The 16,780-nt window shown below is 38.1% G+C and overlaps 1 gene segment (V, D, J or C); it reads left to right on the top strand.

The window, feature by feature from the left end:
• LOC144293013 (T-cell receptor gamma chain C region 5/10-13-like) overlaps positions 1-16,780 on the top strand; it is a 44,538-nt gene that overhangs the window by 19,252 nt on the left and 8,506 nt on the right. The window contains 3 exon segments of the C gene segment in view: positions 8,684-8,748; positions 13,210-13,539; positions 15,520-15,645. Of these exon segments, the coding sequence occupies positions 8,684-8,748; positions 13,210-13,539; positions 15,520-15,645 (521 nt within the window).

Genomic DNA, 16,780 nt, shown 5'->3' with positions numbered 1-16,780 from the left:
TGTGGCTTAGATGTGACAAGATATTATGTAGCCATTAAAAACCTTGTTTTGGAAGAATGATACAGAATGTTTACAAGTTAAGTGAGGGTTCGAGAAAATTCCCTCAGATTTGTTCCATGATTGGCATTTCTAAGATGTGAATATTAAACTCTGAGGGGCCCAGAACATGGTTCCCCAAGAGAGGACGTGATCAAGATGGAAATCCAACAGTGGAGTCAGTATTTCCAGCTCTTCAACAGCCAAGAATTTTTTGTTTTTACATTTAATAATGAAATTATTTATATAACAATGTAAATATAAATGTATATATGACACTTAAAATGGTAATCTATTTGTATTTTCCCTTCTAAAAACATTAGTACTCTTTAACTCCCAGAAGTAAAGAAAAACCAAAGAGCTACAATCAACCATAATGGCAATAGTAGTTATCATAGAACAGGGGGTCTGCAAGATTTGCCCATGCCAGGCAAGCCCCAGTTCTGTAAATAAAGTTTTATTGAAACACAACCTTGACCATGCTTACAAATTTTCTGAATGTGCTTTGCACAACAGAGACAGTGTTGGGTAGTTTCATCAGAGACCCACAAAGCCAAAAATGTTGACCATTTGGCCCTCTAAAGAACACGTTTGTGACTTAGTGCCCTAGAATGATCTACTTTGAGTGACATTTATTTTTAGTTTATGTTTCCCTATTTTGCAGTATGTTGTCAATGACCCTTTGTTACATATCCATCCTCCCCATACTAAACGTCTTACTCTAGATAAATTGCTGAATATATCTTTGATTCATTTTCCTCATTTGAAAATGGAAAATATACATTTATTTACCTGAAAGAACTGTTGAGAGGAGAAACTTAAATAATACATAAAAATTCTTACAAGTGTTTGGAGCATGTCTTCTGCTCTCTAAAAGCTTTATATTTGCTTACATGGGTTATTATGGCATTTTTGAACCTAATATGACAAAATGTGAAACAAAACTCATGATATTTTCTTTTTTATTTTAAATAATGGAAACAAATGAAAACAGACAACTTATCCTTTCACACAATTCTAATAGAACACCTGCTGCTGACCCTGGATTGCAGCCATGTCTATTCATTTCCTAACTATGTATGACTGTTTTTGTCTTGTTGTTTGTTTTTTTGTTGTTGTTGTTTTTGTTTTTGTTTTTGTTTTGCTACGATGTATGATGACAGATGTGAAGATTTCTCAACAGAGACCTTAGGACCAAAAGCCTAAATAAAATATTTGTTATCTAACCTTGTAGAAAAGAGTTGACAATATTTCCAGTGCAAAAAGAATAAGGGAATAAGTTTGGATTTACAACTAAAATTCAAGATATAATAAGAGAAAATATTGAGAAAGTTTACTCCATGAACATGAAAATAAAATTTGCATGGCAAAAAGCAGTATAAGATAAGGACACATAACAAACCATAAGGAAATATTTACAGCCTGTATAAAATGTAATGGTGAACTATGCCTAATAGTAAAATGCATTTTAAAAATGGAAGTAGACCATTTAGAATATCCTAAGAAAAATGGAAAGAAAACAACAAAAGTCATTTCATGACAAGAAATATATACATAGGTCTTAAACTTATAAAAAGTTTATGAACTTCACTTGGTATAACATAAAGTTCAATTAAATCTGAGATACCATATCTCACTTGCCATAAGCCGGGCAAGAATATAAGTTTCACAATACTCTCTGTTGGCAATGCTATGAAAGTAAACAGGCACTCATACATATCTGGTTAGGATGCAAAATATACCATTTTGTGGGGCAATTGGGAAATATCTAACAGAAGTTAATATGCATTTATTTTTCAAGCTAGCCAAAACACTTTCAGAAATTTACTCTGAAGGCAGAATTTTAACACTATGAAAATATATATGCACAAGGTATTCATTGGGTAACTACAAAATGTAAAATTACTTAAGTGCATCCAAATATAGGAGATTGGTTGAATAAATGATGGATCGCATGTGCTTAGAGATGGAGAGAGCTGGAAATGGCACTGCTGACATTTTACAATAATATCCAACATAGCAGGAATGAAATATTAAACTTTGTTTGAGTCCATCATAGAATTGACATTGCAGGTTATGTGATTATACAAAAACTAGAGGCAGACAAGCAGTTGTAGTGAGGAACAGGAGGTGAGCATTTACTCATCTTGCACAGATCCTGTCAAACACATTCACCTGGTCACAGATTAAAGTTGAATTTGTTAATGAAATAATAAGAGCTCAGTAGACTAGTGGGAGAGGGTGAACCCCTTGGAACCATATAAAGCGTGTTTCCCAGTGGTTTTAAGCATCTTCTCTTGAATCCTCACAAAATTCTTGTAAGTACGATCAGGGACAATCCAGAGAGAGCTTCCCCCTTGACGCTGCAGAGAGGAACAACAAATATGGCTAAACTCCACCCAGCTGAATCTATCCCATCACCACTGCAGGAAAAAGAGACTTCATATCAGGGAGGGCACTAGTGGAATCCCACTGCAGTTGAGGGAAGGCAAAGGAGGCAACCACTGGAGCTGTGCCTCACACATCTATGCTATGTCCGAAAATAACAAGATTTCCAGTGCGTTAGGATGGGCATCAAACCACTGCCTGAAGTAGTTGGGTACCTCCTGCAGCTGGGAGAGGAGACAAAGATTGAAAATATTGCACTTCTTTGGGATCCCTGGGTGGCTCAGTGGTTTAGCGCCTGCCTTAGGCCTGGCCGTGATCCTGGAGTCCTAGGATGGAGTCCCAAGTCAGGCTCCCTGCATGGAGCCTGCTTCTCCCTCTGCCTGTGTCTCTGCCTCCCCCGCCCCCCTCTCTGTGTGTGTGTGTCTTATGAATAAATAAATAAAATCTTAAAAAAAAAAAAAGAAAATATTCCACTTCTGGAAAACATGCAGGATACTTGTGAAGGCCACATCCTTATGAGTCCATTCCAATTCCACTGTATCAGCTTAAAATTGAGATTAAGAGAAATATCAGAGGATGTTTCCTTCCCTGGCCTTTCACTACCATGCTGGCAAACCTTGAATAAAAATAATAGCGGAATAGATCGAGAGAGTCCCAAGAGGCAGACTTCCTCTAGGGAGCGGAAGAAGACTCTAAAATAAAATAATAAAATAAAATAAAATAAAATAAAATAAAATAAAATAAAATAAAATAAATAAAAGAGACAAAGTGGAACTGGAAGATTTTTGAATGTTTGAACTTTGACAACAGCAAATTTGAACCCTGATAACATTGCAACAATGAATTTCTAGTCCAGTCTAACTCCTCACTACTTAGTCCAAGCCCAAGTGACCCAAGGTCACTTTATTTTCTATCCTTACCTCTCTGGGGACTAGGCTGGCTTTGGAAGTGTGAATTTTCTCTAACTCTCCACCAATGAAAGCTTCCTGGGAAGGAATTCATACCAGTGTGAGCAATGGGGTGCTGACTTTCAGCGAATGAATGAATGTTGGAAGCTACAAAGCCTTTGGTGTGATATAAACCTAGGTTTGAATATCTGCTCAGCCACTTCACTGACACCACCATCCAGGAAAGTCACTAAATCTTGCTCATATGGTTTCTGGGGACTGAAGGAGGTTCCATACAGGACAGTTCTAGCACTGGGTCACCACGTCACACTGTCCTTTCCCATTACAGCTAAACTGCCTTACTGAGCCACCTCAGCTAACACAGGAACTCAGGGACTCTTGGAAAGTCACATCTTACATTGTCCTCTAAATAACAGTAAGATTTGCTGTATTTACAAACCTAAGAATTGTGAATAGGAAAAGAGTCCGGGGTAATAAAATAAAAGATTGTTTTCCTCCAAGAGTTTTCTTCATTCACAAGAGAGCATAGTAATGTCAGAGCATCTAAATCAAAAAGTACAGGAATTGTTAACATCCCCCCAAATTTGTGAACTTTCTTCCAACTACTGATCTATAAAATGTATCTTATTTCTGCATAAAGTTGTGGGATTATTATCTCATGATATACTGTAATAAGTCTTTTCTTCCAATTTTCATGATAGCCTTAACTCCCTACACTCTTGCCAACTATAGTGAAAAATCTATACCTGAAAGAGAAAAATACCTTAGGGATACACCTATCCTTGGTGTGCTTGTTGGTTGCTTTTTAAGATTTTTAAAAATTTATTCATGAGAGACACACATAGACGGGCAGAGACATAGGGAGAGGGCGAAGCAGGTTCCCTGTGGGGGTCCCAATGCGGGACTGGATCCTGGGAACCCAGCATCATGCCATGAACTGAAGGCCGATGCTCAACCACTAGGCCACCCAGGCCTCCCAGGATAGGAATGTTTGAAACAAAACCTAAAGGAAAAATGTGAAGGTGTTGCCCTCCAAAGGGAGATAACCTGGAATGATTATAACATGAATGTTTGGGTGAGGTTTTTTAGGAACCTGGTAATTTTTTACACCAAAAACACAATAAAAATAACAATGAACAATCTTTCCTTGCTTCTTTTTTTAAAAGATTTTATTTATTTATTCATGAGAGACACAGAGAGGGACAGAGACACAGGCAGAGGGAAAAGCAGGGTCCCTGTGGGGAGCCTGAAGTTGGACTCGGTCTCAGGACCCTGGGATCCTGACCTGAGCAAAAGGCAGATGCTCAACCTCTGAGCCACCCAGGTGACCCTCTTTCCTTGTTTCTAAAGCAAACTTCCTCTCCTGTTTTGTCTCTGAAGAACAAGGACTGCCACTGCCTCCCCAGTCCTCATTTATGCCCCCTTTTGGAGAAAATTCTGACCAGTCAGGGGCAATGCCAAATCCATGGATGTACAATTATCTTTCACTTGAGTTTCTTGGTTGACTATACTCCTTTCTTGTCTGTTCACTGTTTTTATGCCGACTGTCAACTTGTTCAAGCATCTCTGATTTCTCTCCTTTGGCTTTCAAATAAAGATAGCAAGCTGAGATTCTCTAAGGATCAAGTCTCCTTCACCAGAACAGCAGACAGAAGCTTGCAGATAGGTTGCAAACTCTCAAGGGTTTCCCTGGAGATGGCCATTGTGCAGCAGTATCGATAAAAAATGGGAGAGCCTTTGAAATAAATCCTGGATGGCTCATCCAAGATTACAAGCAATACTAGCCCAATTCCTGCTTGAACAAGGAATAAGAAAGACAACGGAGTCTTGTAAGTGATGATCCTCAATGTCATCAAGTTTGATGAATCCACCTGCTACGGAGGCTGCTGGGATCTCACAAGGTCATGCATGAAATCAGAAGGGGCCTGTAAGAATACCTTCTCCATTACTAACCCCAAACTCTTTTCTCGCTTGAGAAACCATGGCAGAGCCTTTCCTGCTCTCAATTACAGAATCATTAGCTGTTGGATCGGGAAGGGCCTTTGGACATACAAAGCCCACGCCCACTCCACAAATGGGGATGTAGGGAGCCAGGGATCCAAATGCCTTGTCCAAAGCTGGATATCCACAGAGGCAGGGCTCTACATTTCCAAAGCTCATGGAATAGCTTCCAAGAAGCTTCTGTTGAAACAAATCAGAGAACTGGGTTTGTTTTTTAATTTCGGTTTTAATGAAGAATCTATTTTTCTACAAGAGTTAGAATTTCTTTTCATTCCAGGAAAATATTTTCATCAAGGGATTATTTTCTCATTTTTTTTTCTTTGCCTGGTATATATTAGGGTTTCCAAATGGTAAAAGTGGCATACTGAAAAATGGAGATGGAGACCATTATTCACATTTATGCAGTATGTTTCTGTTGGCATGATCATTTTTTCAGTTACTAATGCATATCCTCTTTCTGAAATGCAATCCCACATTGCTGACATAACAGGCCTGGTGTTTGTGAGAACAAAAGGGCTTTTCCTTTGATGCATTTCTGAGCAATTTCACACACTTGAACACCTGGAAATCAAAATATCTTAAGTCTCTGAACACTTTCTTGGTAATTTAGGAAAGTCGTTGGTTGATCATTCCGTCCCTATCACTTCTTTTTCTTCCTTTCCTTTCTTTGCTTCCTCTTCTTATTTTCATATTTTCTCCTTCCTTTTCTTTCTTCTCTTTCTCCTCCTTTTTCTCCCCCTCTTTATCTCTCTCTCTTTCTTTTTATTTGCTCCCATTGTCCCCATTTTCCATCAGCACTTTTCTGTGTTTACTGCCCCCATCAAAACAGACACTTGGTTCAATTAATCGGAGGAAGACTTATATAATATCAGCTGCCATGAGCCCTACTTTCAATGACCTCAAAGGATCAAATTGCCAGTGAAAGGTTTCTACCTTCTGGTCCTCCCATGAAGCTCCGGAGAACGTTGATGTTTTTGTAGACACTCTAACCAGTGTGATAACCTCTAACCGGGCTGGATCAAGATATTTACAGAAGGTACTAGGCTTATAGTAACTCCTCCTTGTAAGTAACTTTGTTCTTTTTTGATCCTGTAAATGAAGAATTGATAGATGTGTTTAAAAAAACAATGTAGGATCTTCTCAGCATATGGACAACAATTTTGCAGGTAATGGCCACTATATTTGGTGATAAAAACACTTGAGCATAAAGTTTTTTTACTTCCCTGCTGCATGAAGATTGAAATTCTACTTTTAGGAAATATACACACAACAGTACAGATGCAGACTTAAATTTAAGATCTTTTAGGACTGTGTCTGTGAACTATTTGTGTAAGCTCTTGGTTCAAGGTGGCTTTCTTTTAGATGGTCTTTTCAGTGAGAAACACTTTGATGAACTAGCTCTAGTATTAACAGTGCTCCTGTCTTGGCAAATTGTACTCCTTTTTCTAGTTACCTGCAAAACAGGTATGACTGCTTTAGAGCTCATCTTTAAGAGCAGTGCAAAAATTTAACTCTTAACTGAATGACTATGGAGCAGTGGATGACTATAGAACATAAATCAACATATTTTTATGACTCTAGCTTCTTAGTAGGTCAGCTGAGAGTAATCACAATTTGTGCTATTGTGAGTATTGTGATATTGCCTTGAGACGGACCAGTTTAATGGAATTTGTGAGCTCAGTGAACCATTTCAGACCCAGAATCCATGAAGAGAGTCTGTCTGCATGGTTTACATCTTCATTTGTTCATTTATTGTCTCACTGAAGATAGTTTCTATGCTGGACACTAGAAGGACATGGTTGCACAACATGTAGTCCCAACACTCATAAGCTTGTAGCCTAGTGGGTATGTATTCTAGATTGTGGCCTGATTGAGCCATGTTTTTTGACCAGTGGCTGCCAGAGACACAGAATGTGGGATTCATGAGCTCTTTTGCATTCTTAATTTATATAGTAAATACATATTTCTTATAAAATCTTTATATCTGTTTAGTGAAAAATTTGATAAAGATGCCCCAAACCATTTGATTAAAGACAATAATACCTTAGCTAATATTTACTGAGAATCAAATACCTCTGTTTCTGTACATTATTTCAATCCTTAAGAATGTTGTAGAGGATTTTCTTATTCCAATTTCACTGATGGAGAAATTGAGGCTTAGAGAGTTCAACTATTTGCCTAAATTCACATGACTAGTTACTATGGCAAAGTTTGGGACTCAATAGATATTTGTTCCAAAGGGCATGGTTTATACCACTAAATGCTATTAGAAACAGTAAGCCATAACTTTATTCTAAATCTACACTCTTTTGTAGTCTGACCTTTTAAATAGACTATGTAGTTGAATGTTTAACTAGTAATAGCTCATAATTTGTTTTACTCCTCATGCAGAAAGCAATGATTCTGCTTCTAATCACAGCACCAAAATTGCCTCTCCTCCCTCCCAAGACATTAAGTAAGTCATGTTGAATATGTATTTATTAAATTCTAACAATATGATACTTAGGGTATTTCTTAAAAAACGAAAAGGACAGGTCCTTTTGACACCATTCCTTTCAATCTTTCTGTATTGGTGTCAAATTTGCTGGAAATATCGAAGTTGGCAGAAGAACGGGAGGAATTATGCAGGACTAGCTGCGTAACTCAGAGCAGCCTTCCCACTCATGCTGGACAACCGCAGAAAGACCAAAACAAATAGGATCGTTTGATGAGCAGCACAGGATTTTAAATCAATGCCCTGGAACTTGTGAGGGTAATTTCAAGTTCAAAGGAACAGTCTTTCAGAAGATATAAGTTAAGAGATGATCATTAATATTTCACATTCCCTAACAACATATTCGACCTCCTATCAGTGAGGACTAAATTCTGGAAAGAACTTACCTTATAATCAAACCAGATATCCAACCTTCAATGTGTAGAAATAAAAAATTCCTACCAAATATTGAAATTTCATATAGTAAATATTAAAATATATTGCTTCTATTTTTGTCCTTCTGTTAAAATCATAGAAGTAATAAGTGTAAATTACACTCTAGGAAAAGAACTGATATGATACATGAAAACCCTTTAAGAAAAAAGATTCAGATGTTTCAGGAAATGATGAGAATCGGTAAAATCAGACTGTCCGATACCTGTGAGTGAGATGGTAAAGACAGACCCAAACTGCCCAAGCAGAGAGGGATCAGTTAGTTTATCCATTCTTCACTACATTCCTATCTAATGTGATTTTGCTTGAAATTCATCTTTATTTAATGCTAGCTGGCCTATTTATATATATTTATATAAATATTGAAAAATATGGGCAAATTTTATAAGGGGCAGAAAGGAATATTTCTGTAAAAGCTTTTCAGACAGTGCGGCTGGTCTTACTGGTACAACAAAGTGCTTGGTCCTGGCACAATTCTCAGGGTTACAGGTAAAATTTTTAAAAAATTCTTCAGTACAAGGTAGGGAGGGGAGACAGACTAGGTGCTGGTACTGGCTCTGAATTCTAGGATTTGGTCCCAGTTTGGTCATCAGTAGCAGTGAGATGCTGGGAGAGGTGGTTGACCTGTCCCAGTCCTGGGGGTAGTTGATGACTAAGCTAGCTTGGAGGGTATTAACAGGGAGCTAAGTAGCTAGAGCAATGGTAGTCCCCCAAGGGGTCCATTAGCAATATCTGCTTTGAAAGATTTTTATGAAAACTTGTGTGTCTTATTTATTTGATTCCAAAAATAACCAGTGGAGAAAAATAAGACAAAATTGATGAACTTGCAATTTTGTCTATAGGAGATTCATATAAGGTATCGACATATTTAACTGCACAAACATCTCTGAGAGTGTCATAAGCTGGGTTTGTTTTTTCCAAATTCAGTCTAGTAAGTTTGTTCATCTTCATTAACCTTAGGGATGAAATTTTGCCGGGATGAGGGACAATATTTCACTGGGCTGTTGCTACCTTATAGAATCTATTCCAATAAACGTTTTCAAAGTCTTTTCACAAGGTTGGTGAAACACTGGAAAAGTAGAAGAAATGATATATTTTTATGCCTTTAGTGGTTGTGATCATAGGTCCACATGAATTCATAATTGAAAAGCAACTTTCTGGTCTTTTTTCCAACTGACTTCAATGTAAATTCTAACAATCTAATTAAAAATTTGACAGATGTAACTCACAAGATTGAAAAAAATACTTTTAAGGAGAGGGTGGTTCAGAGAAAAATGTGGACTACAGACTTTTGGGTCTATCGCTTTCTCTATAAATATCCTTCAGCAAATAAATTTTGATTCACTGGTAATTGCTTTCTTAAAAATATGAAACTAATACATGCTTCTTAGGGAAAAATTGGAAAAAAGAAAAAAAACAAAGTATTGAAATTTGTAATGACACTTATTTTTTTCATTGGAGTTCGATTTGCCAACGTATCCTATAACACCCAGGGCTCATCCGGTCAAGTGCCTCCCTCAGTGCTCATCATCCAGTCACCCCATCCCCCAGCCCATCTCCCCTTCCACTACCCCTTGTTTGTTTCCCAGAGTTAGGAATCTCTCATGTTCTGTAATGACACTTATTCTGTTAACATTTGCTATATTTCCATCCATTCATTGTCAATGCAATAACCATTTCAAGTGCATGTTGTGGAGATCAATGAAATTAAATATGGAAATAGCTACTGCATAGGTTGGGGCATGGTCATTCATTAAAAACAGTCAGTTCTACAAGTTCTAATTATCACTCCGTGGAATTCTTTTTAAATCAGGAATACAGAAAAATATATTAATTATGATCTCGTCTACAGGTCACTCTAGAACAATTGATCAGTTTTTGAAAGATAATTTCAATTTCTAAGACTCATTGTTACATATTTCTAAAAATGAGTAGAACGTAACAAGTATTACTACATATATCCTTAGCATCAACATAAGTTGATCCCTCACTTTACAGTGGAAACGTCTGAATGTAAACAACGGAGAATTTTTATACTGAATATATAAAATTACAGTAATATACATATCAGGTCAAATATTCACCTTCTTAAAAAAGATTTTAATTTTTGTTTATTTGAGGGATTTGAGAGAGTGAGCTCATGCATGAACTGGGGGGAGGGGCAGAGGGAGAAGCAGACTCCACTGAGCAGGAAGCCCAATGCACTGGGACCATCTCAGGACCCTGGGATCATGAGCTGAGCCAAAGGCAGATGCTTAACCAAATGAGCCACCTAGGTACCCTTCAAATACTCGCGTTTGGTATTTTATATCTTCATTGGAATATAGGAACAAATTAGAAATTATTTTTTTACAAATAGCACTCGAGAAATACTTTTTTTGCCCTCTTATTTCAATAAAAATTTTATTCAGACTTCTCACATGTATCTAAAATGTATACTTTAGGCCATCTGGGTGGCTCAGTGGCTGAGAATCTTCCTGCAGCTCAGGTCATGATCCCAGGGTCCTGGGATCGAGTTCCACATCAGGCTCCCCACAGAGAGCCTTCTTCTCCTTCTGCCTGTGTCTCTGCCTCTCTGTTTGTGTCTCTAATGAATTAATAAGTAAAAATTTTTTAAAAATAAAATGTGTACTTTAGAGCAAATTTCTGAATTATCTTAAGCTCTGATTGTCTGTTTGGTGACACCCTTATGATGATGTCACTAGATGTTTTAAGAAAAAGATAGTTATCCATTTACAAAATAAGTCATTCTGTCATTCTATATATTTACAATATCAGCATAAAGTATAGAGACTTTAGTCCCAAGTAATATTTACCATCCTTATTAAAAGTCTTTATTGTCTTTTTACCAGTATTACCTCCATAACTAGCTTCAAATGAGTGTATTCCAGGTTGATATCTTATCCAAGAGTCATGGTTGCAAAATAGAGTATTAGAAGGGCTTCTTTAGAAATGGGAATTTGCTCAAACTAAAACAGAAGGCAACCTCTTTTTTATGAGGCATAATGTTGAGAACAAAAGCTTCATCTTATGCTCTGACATTTCAGCATGTTTGATCCTGAATGTTTTCTGTTTACATAGCAGAGTGTGATTTGCAAATATCTTCTGCCACTTTTCATGTCACCTTCAAGGTAGACCTCACTGAACTATCAAGCTCTGGGACAGAAAAAGAAACAAGCTCTAATGCACAACCTATTTCTCATCTATTTATGCCTCTGATTTCCAAAATCTACATGAGAAGACCTAAAATAAAATACACAAGTACAGTTAGGCCTGGAGATACAAATGGAAGACCAAAAGCACTAAGGAAGAAAGTAGAAGGAAAAAAGGCCCGTGTATCTGGCGAGAAGCATAGGGTAGAATGTTCAAAGATAGGAGAAAAATGTAGTGCAGTACAACCTTTTAGTAACTGCTAAAATGAAGCACACCAAGTTTTCAAATATGTTTTGTTTTTCTCACCATAAAATGAGAAAAAGACTTCAAAGCATGAGTCCTTTAGCAGGACTGTGAAGTGACACAGTGGGCATTCCACATCCAATTCCACACATCCAATTTGTAAAATGGATGAAAAGGTCTTTAAATAAATGCATTTCATTCTATTACTGCAACATTGCTATGGGCATCATGACATTTAATGTCACTTATAGATGGTGACCTTCAGCAGACCTGGTCAGGCAGGTAACAGCCTAATGATCTAATGTGACAATAGGGAAGTTTGGAGGACCAGGCAACCAGCCATTGATCATGTTAGTCCATCATGAAGGAAAACTGTAGAAGTTTGAAGCCAAACTTTGGACATGATCTGGACGGAAGTCAGTTTGAGGTAGAAATTACTGTTGAGAGCTTGGAATGCTCATAGATTGTGATGTTGGTGGGAAAAATATGCCATTTGCTTTGGACAAGACAGGCAAAGCAGTTCCATGAACTGACTCCATGTTACTAGGCTTTACTAGGTTTCCTTTGGTTTTCTGAACACTGAAAAGTCATTGGATAAAATAAGACAAGTGATTCCCTATTAATTGGTGTGTGAAAGACATATTTTCAATGAGGATCAAACGAAGGAATGAATCTCGATGCTCGATTGACATAGGTCCAATTGCTATCCCCAATACTTTATTCCCATTAGTAAAGGAAGTTCTGATCCCATCTGCAAGAAACTCTGACAATAACTTTTGACATATAATTTTATTTAGCATTTGAAATGAAAGAAAATTGAGGGGTACTACGACAAATTCAGCAGGCTTATGTAGGGCAGGTTCAAATTTAAGGAGGGATGCTTAGACTCAAAATACAGTGTCTTCTCACTCAGGCTACAACTTCAAATGAAATTCCAAAATAAAATGTACTTTTAGTGAACATTTCCTAAAGCAGAACAAAAATCTGACCAGTGCATTACTTGATTAGGGTTCTATAAGAACATTTTTAAAAATAATCAGTAAAGTTTTTAAAAGAGAAGTTTTGGAAATATTGACATTTTGTTTCTAAATTTAAGGCATTGTAAATAATTTGGAGGTGAAGCAATACACTTTGCCTTACACAAAATCCTGCAGTGGTTCAGATGCAAGAATGAGATGTTCTATAAAATCAGAAATCAAGGTGAAGAATTCCAGTACTCAGAAGAGGGTATGAGATCCATATTTGTAACTAAAAGATCAACTCGATAGATTCCCATTCAAACGAGTGACTGTATATTGTGTCAAAATATTCCACGTTATGTTCGAGACTCTTTCACTTAATAGCTATGACTTTGGGCAAGTTACACATGAGAACCTCTATTCCCGTGGAAACTAAGAAAATAAGTACGTCATAAACCACTGTGGATGAAGGGCCATGACACACTAATTCTACAGCAATATTTCCTTCCTTTTACCATGTGCTAGTTGGTTCCAAACCACAAAATGTTTGTGTTTCTCTCATTATGTTTTTATTGTTATTCCATTTTTTTCCCAGATAAAAGTGCCAATGAAGACACTTCCCCCAAGCCCACAGTTTTTCTTCCTTCGATTTCTGAAATAAAAATCCATAAGGCTGGAACATATCTTTGTCTTCTCGAGGATTTTTTTCCTGAAATTATCAAGGTAGATTGGAAAGAAAAGAATGACCAAACAGTTCTGCAATCCCAGCAGGGAAACACTATGAAGACTAAGGACACATACATGAAATTCAGCTGGCTGACCGTGACTGGAGCGTCTATGGATAAAGAACACAAATGTATTGTCAACCACGAGAGTGATAGAGGAGGGATTAATCAAGAGATTCTTTTTCCTTCGATAAATGAAGGTATGTACATACAAATAGGAATATAACCTCCAAGGACCCTTTGTTTCAAAGAGAAAACCCTATTTTTTTCTGTCAAGTATTAATGAAAACAAGCAATTAGAAATTTTTATCTAATGTTGTTGCCTTTCATGGTGCATATATATTCCGTACTTTCCCCATAGATTTCAAATAGTATGGGCTTTGAGGGCACCTGGGAGACTCAGTAAGTTGAACATCTGACACTTCATTCAGCTCAGGTCATGATCTCAGGGTCATGAGATGGATCCCTGTATCGTGATCCCCACTTAGCATGAAGTTATTTGAAATTCCCTCTCTGCCCCTTCCCACATATGCTCTCACTCTTTCTCTCAAAATAAATAAGTATATCTTTTTAAAAAACAGTATGGGTTTTGGAACCTACAGAGAAAGAGAAAAGGACAAATTTACTTAGCTTTTGTCATCTCAGTTTTAGCATCCAAAATATTAATGTCACAGTGATGTTTTTTAAAGATTTTATTTATTCATAGACACACACACAGAGAGAGAGAGAGACAGAGACAGAGACAGAGACACAGGCAGAGAGAGAAGCAGGCTCCATGTAGGGAGCTTGATGTGGGACTCGATCCCAGATCTCCGGGATCATGCCCTGGACTGAAGGCTAAACCCCTGAGCCACTTAGGCTGCCCCACAGTGATGTTTTTTACCATCATTTCTTGATTTAATGAAACAGTGCATGTGAAAGCCCTTAGCAACCTCTCACATAGGAAACACACAGGGAGTCCACTTTTGATACCTTTACTTGATCAGGAAATAGAAACAATTATACATATTTCAAGAACGCTCTATGTAGCAGTCAAAATACTTTTTACTTCGATCTTGCTCTACTCAAAGTATCACCCATAAACAATGAGTTATAGGAGACAAAATGCTGTTGATCTCATGGAGCCGAATCACAACTCAACCAGAAATAATAATTTGACTACTGAGGTTTTAGTATGGTCTTGAATTTTTCAGATTCAAATTAAAATATCAGCATAAGGTGATATTAGGTGAAATTTAGTAAGTAAACATTGAATGAAGCAAAGGTATATTAACATTCTCCATCCAACACAATGAATGTATTTATTACCATTGGTAATACCGCTAAGCAAACTTTTATTACAATTCTAGTGTGAGCCAGACTGGAAGGGATGCAGGATGAACTACTGTCCCAAGGAGGATCACTGCAGTCAAGTGAATATACTTTTCCTAATCAACCAGGGTCACTTGTGGTTCAAGCATTTGTCCAAAGTGCCTCATTGGGGTAGACGCTGGTCATCTTTAGATAGGGAGGGCAGATGGCCTCAATGTGCCCTGGCCCCGCTCTGATCCACTAACTCACTAGACTCAAAAGTCAAGTCCTGGCATTGACATCACAGACCAAGGCCCCAAAGGGACCATAAGTAGGAAGCACTTTAGTTTTTCCTTGTGGTTGATAAGCACTTTTTAAGCAGTGGAGAAGGAGCACGTAATAAGACGTTTGAAGAGCTTTGCTATATACAAGTCTAAACTACTGAAGTAAGTCTTCAGTAGGGAGCTTCTTGTGTTCTTGGAGCTTTGAAAAAAAAACCCACAGACCCAAATGGCAACACTTAGCTTATGGCCCCAAGGCAATAAATCTAGACTTACTACCTAAACCAAATGCCATTTCAACCCCCCACCCCCCCACCCCCGCCATAAGAGTAATCTTTAATCAGTCAATATGGGAATTTCCTGGTCAACCCCAGGAAGTTTCCTGATTGACCCATTCCCTTCCCCTTGGGAGGATGACTTTGCCTAAAACAATGAATTCTTTGCTAAATATTCCCTTTCCACCTCCTGCCTATTCTTAAAAACCTTTCCTCTCCTATAGTTTTTGGAGTTCCCTCTGCTTGCTAAATGGAATGCTGTGTGATTCATAAATTGGTTGATTAACAGAGCCATTAAACTATAAACACTTACTTGGTTGATTTTTGTTAACAGATTTGGTAGCGAGGATGGAATCTGATGTTGACTCCGAAGGGCATTCAGAGGCAAAGCAAAACACAGAGGTGGTAACTGTGAGCCCTCTAAGTTCACGATCTTTCCCACCTGGCGCAAGCACTGTGGGTGAGTTCTCCCTGGTTCCAAGCTCTAATTCACTTTGTGTTCTGACTCCTAACCTAATTGGCTTTGCTTGACAGGCAGGTCAGCTTGGGCTGACAGAGTGTTATGCCTGTGTTCAGTTACTAGCGTGTCTGCTCTGGGTCGCATCGCGCTGGATATTTGCACAGAGTCCAACTGAACAGGCAAAGAGCCAAGCACCTAGCTTTCAGACCAAGTTTCACAGATGGAAACTTCAGCAATATTCCAGAGAATTGCTGGTGCACACAGAGTCTTCTTGTGGCCAGAACTCAGTATCATCTCCTGCTGCCCATACGCTAATGTTCATGTGCAGTTAGTCTTCATTCATGTAGATAAAGGCCAAGCTGCTGCGAGGCCTCAGGGCAATGATAACCTAGAAATATAATGCCCATAATGGGGGAACTTGCAAATTAAATCAGATGGTTAAGATGTGCACTCAAAAGCAAGAGTTCCCCAATTAAATAGAATCCTCCAAAATGTTTAATATTTCAAAGTTATTTGATTGACTCATTGCAAAAGGCTAATGAAAAATTAAAGATGGAAGAAGTACCTAAAACAGAACATGAATAGACTAATCCAACTACTCCTGATCCCCTCTGGGCTCCTTTGTGGGTTCATTCTAGTCTGAATTGATTTTCCACTCTAAACAGACTACACAGCCACAAACAGCAGTCTGCTATTTCATAGCCTTACAGACACCCCCATATCTACCTTCATAGGAGAGCCGCCAAATGAGCCCCCTCCACAGTTCATGAAACGGGGTGGTTCCTGGCAAATTGCTATGTACTTTTTTCTCTTAAATAGTCAAGAGGAAATTCGGGTAAATTCTAGCACCTGCACAAGGGATCCTAGAAAAACTAGCAGAAGGCAGGGAAGAGTAGAAACTCTTAACAGAAGTAGCTCCTTCCAAATCTCTGTCCACAGTGCCTGGTCCAGAGAGGAAAGTAAAATTTCTCGTTGTCTCATTCTTTCCAAATCCAGGCCCTTGCTATTGATCCTTTCTCTCACAGTGAGAGCTATTGCCTTCTTGCTTGTGTCATCCTGTGTAACTGCTCTTAGCTTTCTGCCTGCTTGGGACATGTGGCTTGTTGGTTCCTCCCTCGGCTCTCACTGTGAGTGA

This window comes from Canis aureus, chromosome 21 (assembly GCF_053574225.1).
Source record: "Canis aureus isolate CA01 chromosome 21, VMU_Caureus_v.1.0, whole genome shotgun sequence".
NCBI classification, from domain to species: Eukaryota; Metazoa; Chordata; class Mammalia; order Carnivora; family Canidae; genus Canis; species Canis aureus.
This window is presented reverse-complemented; position numbering and strand designations above follow the sequence as displayed.